The sequence below is a fragment of the Acartia tonsa genome, chromosome 2 (genome assembly GCF_053477335.1).
Source record: "Acartia tonsa isolate MP-2025a chromosome 2, ASM5347733v1, whole genome shotgun sequence".
NCBI lineage: Eukaryota > Metazoa > Arthropoda > Copepoda > Calanoida > Acartiidae > Acartia > Acartia tonsa.
In genome coordinates this window covers 34555457-34563075 of record NC_137261.1, presented here as the reverse complement: position 1 = coordinate 34563075, position 7619 = coordinate 34555457, and the positions used below count along the sequence as shown (strand labels likewise).

The window sequence follows — 7619 nt, the reverse complement described above, 5'->3', positions numbered from 1 at the left end:
AAAAAAATAAAATTTGATTTTTAAGGTCAATTTTCAGGTTTTTCAAAATTCATTATGGGCTTTTTAAGATTTAGGCTAAAAAGTGAGTAGGACAGTGTTTTTTTATGAAAAAATAAAAAAAAAATTTTAAAGAAAATTTTTGCAAAAAAAAATTTAAATTTCACATCTTAAAAAAATTATTTTTGACATATAAGGAAAAGTCCAATCCTTATGAAAATTTTTGTGGAAAATCCCTCTAACCTAACCTAATTATGATTAATTATGTTTGATTGGCCATTTTTCATTGATTTTTTTTAGGTTGAAAAAAACGTCATTGGTTTAGCCCCCCTGTGGGTTATAAATCGGTAACGACTTTGAGTCCAATTATATCAAACTTTTAAAAGTCCTAGGATAACCTGATAATCTTTTCCGTAAGCTTTCTAATGGTCTTGGTTTCATTAGAAAATATTAATATTTTCCCTTTTTTTCTTCAAAAAACTGAAAAAATTACTGGTTTAGCCGCCCTCACCCTAATGCAAGAAAATTTAACTCTTTCATTTTGTACAAAAAAAATTAAATATAAATTTTTGATTAATTGTTTATAAGAAATTAATGAAAGTTTTTGTTTATTAGGCTTATATACCAAATCATGCCATTTGTTGATAAATTACTTTCAAGCAATCAATCAAAATTTTTGCTATTATCCAATTCATGGTAATTTTACAAAAAAAATACTCATAATCAAACAATAAAAATTATTGCTTATTTGGCTCATATACCAAATCATGCTATATTATGATAATTTGAATGATTGATTGATTAGCCATAGTTTTGTATGGTTTTGACCTGGAGTAGGCTAAGACACTTTTTCATAGAAATAGGGATATCAAGCTCCATGTTCAAGCACATTATGACTTTACTTGCTATCTCATAAGATCTACTCATTTTTACCTAACCCTTGCTGAGTATGGAAGATGTCCCAAATTAAGTCACCGTAATGAATGACACTCTCCAAAGAGGAGCTACGGTTAAGGGTAGTACTGATTTTTAAATAAGTGACTATTGGGTATCCAAACTTACTCAATAATCCCCTTTTTACACAACCAGAAGTTGATGCATGATTAATGTTGCCAATGAGAAATTAGAGTCAACATATGGAGAATTGAACTTGAACTCTCACCACTGTAGCTCAGTGTGCTACCACTAAGCATGACACCCCTACTAAGTAATCAATGAAAATTATTTGACTTATATATATACAAAATCTTACTATTTTTTGATAAATTACTTATAAGCAATCAATGAAAATTATTGCTTATTTGGCTTATATACCGAATCATGCCTTTTTATGTTAAATTTCTTATAAGCAATTGATGAAAATTTTTGCTTATTTGGATTATATCAGCCAAATCTTCAATTTTCGTCATAATCTGCTTACAAGAAGGACAGGGATTAATTATTACTCCTCCTTCTTTTTCTTCACTTCAACTGATACAAGCAACTTTTACTATAAATGTCTAAGGATTTATTTACTCCATCCACTTTTAACTCACAAATCAGACCAAATTGTTCAGTAATTGATCAGTAATTTACCACAAAAATGCACAATTAAATAAGCAATTAACCTCTTAGTGCTTACTTACACGGTGAGAGATTACTAGGGAAATATTAAGATGAAATAAATTGAACACAAAAATTACAAATGTATACAATTGAATTAATTAATAAACGACTTTCTTAAAATAATTTTGAATACTCATTTGATACCCTTTTTAAAGTATTTTTAAAAATAAACAAAACATCTTTTATATACGCTCTTTGTATGTTTTGTTTATTTAATGAAGAATTTACAACAATGTTAAAATTATATATAAAATCTATGCTTTTTTCACAATTGACATAATTTTAAAATAGTATGGTACATTTCTATTATGTCGATGTTAATAAAGTAATGGAAGATTACAGAAACATAGATTAAAATGTAAACAATGATTCCAGTTTCGCCTCTATTGAAAGTGGAATCTTACATTTCAAAAATCGTATCGGCGTTGAAGATATCTTCACCAAGAGAGGGGAAAGTGGAAGGGTAGATTACAGTTTTAGAGGGTCCAAACCATAATCATAGAGAACACCAAGAACATAAATTTTTAGGAACTATGTAGCACCTAAATTTTTTAATTCAAAAAAAGCTCTTTAAAATATTGCTAGAATGCGGAATCCGCAAGAATCCGCCATTTTTTGGACGGATTCTTGTAAGAATCCGAATCCGGTCCAATAATTGCCATCCCTATTAAAAATCTTCCAAACTTGTACGTTAATAACCCTGTTTTTGTCTGATATCCTGCATTTTCTATGCGACATCAAAGAAATAAAGATGGAATTCTTATTAGCCAAATCACCAATTCTATTTTTGTAAAATATCTTCCTAAATCACGGTGCAATCCATTGAAAAATGGTTAAGATTTTATACAGGTTGACATCAGGAATAAGGTATAACCAACAAGCGAAATAATATTTGGGGTTAAAGGAGAGGTTGTCATTTTTACTGAGTGTTGTACCCCCCCCCCCCCCTCCCACCCCAATGACAGCTGAAAAACACGTACAGGTTTCGTGATTTTCCCCCGCATTTATTACTTTATTAGTAGAAGCTGGGTTGACATCCTCCTTCTCCTAATTTTCAATGAACGGCTGTAAATTATTATCTGATACTGTTATCCAAATTATGTTAAAATCCGTTGGACAGATATACCATTTCTAGAAAAAAAGTGTAATGAATTGGCGGAAAAGGTGAAAAAAGGTTTTTGGGTTAACTAACAGTTTATTTGAAGGTACTGGCAAAACATTGAAATCAAAATTAATTATCTAAAATCTGACAAATACAAATGTTCAATAACAATTTAACTGAATAAAAGTCATGATATAAATCTATTGCAACTTTATTTTGTATAATTTTAGCCACCTATTTAGCTGCGGAAGTATTTATTTCTATAATTAGGCGTTTTTACTTATTTTTTAAATTTGCTTAGGTAAATAACTTTAGAAAATAAATTAATCTCTCTTACCCTAATCTATTAATACTGCCCATAATAAAATGAGCTATATTTTTTAATTGTGTGAAGTTTAAGACTTTTAAAAAATCTATCTTCTCAAAAGAATATTATCTAAAATTTACTGTTTAAATGATAAGTGTAAAGTCTGTAAGTTTTTTATATGTTCGACATAACTTTACAAGTTTTAGGCCATAACTCTGTCAAAAATGCTTTCAAAAAAGACCTTTTTCGAACCAAGATACTGAAACAGTTTAATTGTAAGCCCAAGTAATCACTTTTGAAAAATCTTTCTTTTCTTTAAGTTGTCATAAATAGTCACATGCTTTATATCTGGGTCACCAGCAACATCAGTAGGGGCATCTTTAAGATCATCATCCCCAAGACCAGGGGCGTCCAAGCCTTTTATTTTGGGGTGGGTAAAATTTTTTTAAGGGGGGGGTAATTCGGTTTTGGGGGGGTAAAATGGCGCGCGAAGCGCGCTGCAAATTTTTTTTACCCCCCCAAAATTTTTACCCCGAGGGTAAAATTTTCTTGGGGGGGTAATTACCCCCCCTGAAATCTGTTTTAGTATATTGCTTAGCTTTCAACAAAATAAAAAGATTTTTCAAAGCTGATTACTTGGGCTTACAAATAAACTGTTTCGGTGTCTTGGGTCGAAAAAGGTTTGCTTTGAAAGCAATTTTTGACAGTTATGGCCAAATACTTGTAATGTTATGATCGAACATATAAAAAAATTACAGACTTTATTTAATCTTGCATACCTATTGATATTCTAGTAGTAAAAACTATGGAGAGCAAACAAAAAAATAATGAAAATGACCAAATGTAAATTTTCAATGAAACAAAAAGGTATTCTTATAAAATCAAATACATAATAAACATATATTCAAGTATGGCTTAACCGATTAGTACCCGGTGGATTAAAACCAGCTCTCAGCCAAACAGAAAAATCATATATAGCATCGGATTACAAACAATTTTTCATTCTAATATCTACGGAAAGCTGTCTATAATACGATGCGATAAATAACGATATATTGTCTTTTTTGTATAACTAATTAATAACCTTCCTTAAAACTAGCAATAACAATTAAACAACCTCATACATAATCAGTCCATTTTAGCTTCAGAATTTAAATGTTGAGGGCAATTTAATAAGTTAGTCTTGGGAAAACAATAATAATTTTTTTACAGCACGGTATATATTTACTTGGTAGGTGGCATACTTAAATCCACCCTCAGTCGACCAAAGTGCTTTACAAAATTAAATATTTCGCACAGATAAAAATATATTAGGTATATAATCTGAAGCTACCTAATTACAGGCGGGACACTAAAATTATCAGAGCTATCATATCTGGCCGGGTAACAAGTCAATTATTTGTTTCTTTTATTTATAAAATTGTTAAAATGTCATTTTTTATATTTTTGATGGTAATTACGTTGAAAATTACGCTAAACCAACAAAGGACATTTTAGTAAAAGAAGACGTAACATAAAAATAGTTAACCAGCCTTTACTTTGAAGTATTTTACACAAACATTCAACAATTACAATAATGATTAATCCTCAAAAAAAAAAGGTTTCCATTATTCAGGTAACTGGTAGTCATCATGTACGGTTTCAATAAATAAATGTATCTTTCCAATTTTCACGCTTTGTGTGCTATAATTTATTTTTTATCAAATTCACTGTTAAAGTTTTTATTCTTATCATAATTTTAGCATTTTTTTCTCTTTTAATATTCAGTAAGATGTCTTTGTTCCTGTTTTTATAACTTTAATTATGATTTAGCTCAATTATCTACTTTTCACACCTTAATTATTATTGTACATGATAATGGATGTAAATAAAGTTATGAAGTCGTATCACCGGCAGAAGAGCTACCAGATTTGTTTCGAAATCTTTTAATAACTCCCAGGCCAATACCGTTCACTAATCCCATAGAGGTTTTATCTGTTGGACTGTCGTTACTAGAGCTACTAGAGAGTTGGAGACCAGGAAATGAGACATGGGTAGGACTTCTAAATGTTGCAGGTCCTCCTGATCTTTCTCCAATATTTTGTTGTGCTTGAGTAGATGGAACATGGCTACCACTATCCCCATTTGTTGTTACTGACCCATTATTGTCAGAATGATGACCTAAATATAATTAAATTTGGAATTTACAATTCATCGTTTCTATATTATATTAACTGTTTTTTTTCCATGTTGGCGTACTAAAGTTTTTTCGTCGTTAGTAAAAACTATTGGGTTCGCCCAAAGCCACTTCTATCTACCCCCCCCCCCCCCCCCCGGCCGTCCACCCTCAACCTCAAAGTTGTGGCAAATACATGTTCTGTAAGTTGTAATTTGTGTGGCATTTATTTTTAATTTTTTTTTCTTTTGGGGAGGGGGGGGGGGTTGAACAACCCAATCCCCCCAAGAAACACAACCTTTTCGGTTCAGCAGTTACAAAGATCATCATCTTAAACTTCAGACGTTCAGACAGACATAGTGCTACTTTTATATTAGACATTTGATTCTTCCTGTTTATAATTACCTCCATTATAAGTTAGAGGTGTTGTCAAAGAATCATCCGGTGTTCTATGAGCTCTCTGATTTGCTACAGCCTCTACGCCCTAAATAAAAAAAAACGATTGGTTATATACAAAACTAAATACCTAGTGAAGTCTGCAGTGGTGAAAATATTTTTTTTAAAGAAAAAAAATTAGGTACAAGCAGTCCATTACCTCTCACGAGATTGTTTAGTCCTTTGACACTGTCCAATTCGGCGAGAAAATACCAAAAATGCACACTGGCTGCGTCGGACAAATTTAATAATCCACATAAAATGATTTATCTGCCTGCAGCTGTACTTTTAACCCAAATGTCAAAAAATAGCCCCACAAATAATCAAGAAAAGTTTAAAATAAGGTCAATAGTATAATGTCTGTCTGTCTGAAGCTTAAGATCTCAGTAACCACTGAACTGATTGGGCTCTACTCTTCAGGGAATATACCTACTGGTCCTGTGATGGTTTTAAGCTATTTTCTTGAGGGGTGGGACACCCCAAACCCCCCAAAATGAAAAATCTCTCCTACCCCCAAAAAATTTTCTTTTTCTTTTTAAAGAAACTAGCGGCTTCGCCCCTAGCCTCTAGGGGCTGTGCCCCAAGAGGTTTCAACAACATAATTTTTCGTATTTTAGTAAAAAAAAAATTTTTTTGGGGGGTGTTTTTCATTTTTTTGGGGGGGTTGGGGGTGTCCCACCCCCCAAGAAAATAGCTTAAAACCATCACAGGACCAGTAGGTATATTCCCTGAAGAGTAGAGCCCAATCGGTTCAGTGGTTACTGAGATCTTAAGCTTCAGACGGACAGACAGACGGACAGACGGACAGACAGACAGACAGACATCGTTCTACTTTGTATTAAAGATGACACAAAAATAGGTTCATCAAACCTCTTGGGGCAAAGCCCCTAAAGGCTAGGGGCGAAGCCGCTCGTATTCTTTAAAGTAACATTACGCCTACAAAAGTTTAATCTCAAGTTTGCTCCATATACAGGTGAGTCAGAAAAAACTGAGTTTTCCGATTTTCTGATACAACCAATAGGAATATGGGAAAAACAATTATAGGTTCTTGTTCTCTATAAAAAATATACATTAAACTTAGAAAAGGTGTTTTTGAATATTTCTGAAAACAACGGCGCTTTTTAAAGCATAAAGAGTGTGTGTGATGACTTTTTCGTCTATTATTTTGTATTTTTTAAGTAGATTTATTTCTAATAAAATATTTCTGCCATTCTAAACAGATGACCAAACATATTCTTTATTCATTAAAGTTTTTATTCAACAGATTCTAAATATTTAAAAATTAAATAAAATTTTCACAGTATAAATCAGATTATCAGATGATGACCTGATTTAATCTTCAAAATCCCCGCCCCACAGTGCCTTCGAAGGTGCTTTGACTTTAGTGTCAGAACCTAAATTGGGACATAGTGCATTTCATTACCCTAGGTTAGGTAACTTGATTTCACTTTTCAAAAAAATCTAAAATGCAGCGGTTTTTGAGAAAATTAGATATAAAAAGGGGGGGGGCGAAAGTGACACTTTTTGAAACCAAAACTAAAAGTCAAAGGAACTCAACTAAAAAAAGAGTTACAGGTCTGACATTTTGCATGGCAGTTGCTTTATAGGGGAACAATATGGAACTGTGAAGAAACGGCGGCGCAACCGCCGAAAACCGCCGAGAAAAGGCAACAAAAATTACGGCGGGAAACGGCGGTTTTCGGCGGTTGCGCCGCCGTTTCTTCACAGTTCCATATTGTTCCCCTATAAAGCAACTGCCATGCAAAATGTCAGACCTGTAACCCTTTTTTTAGTTGAGTTCCTTTGTTGACTCTTAGTTTTGGTTTCAAAAAGTGTCACTTTCGCCCCCCCCCTTTCAAGTTCAATTTTCACCCACTAGGAGTTACCGCATAATCATGACAAGAAAAGCAAAGATTATTTATTTAATATTTTGAACAACTTTGCTTTTATAAAGTCAGTCATAAAACCTCTCTATATATGATTTATTTAAGGCTGAATTTCCGTGACCTTAGCAAAGC

At 32.5% G+C, this 7619-nt stretch overlaps 1 protein-coding gene across 18 annotated transcripts in view; it reads right to left on the bottom strand.

Annotated features, from left to right (window-relative positions):
• Window positions 1-2777: 2777 nt before the first annotated feature.
• LOC145312445 (insulin-like growth factor 1 receptor) overlaps window positions 2778-7619 on the bottom strand; it is a 119579-nt gene continuing 114737 nt past the window's right edge. For 2 of the 18 annotated variants that reach the window (XM_080151698.1, XM_080151699.1), the window contains 2 exons: window positions 5572-5650; window positions 2778-5171 (listed from right to left, as the gene is read on the bottom strand). In XM_080151698.1, coding sequence (XP_080007824.1) covers window positions 4885-5171; window positions 5572-5650 — 366 coding nt within the window. In that variant the 3' untranslated portion in view covers window positions 2778-4884. The remainder of the gene's footprint in view (window positions 5172-5571; window positions 5651-7619) is intronic. The other 16 variants (XR_013877057.1, XR_013877063.1, XR_013877059.1 and 13 more) reach the window with 16 other exon arrangements.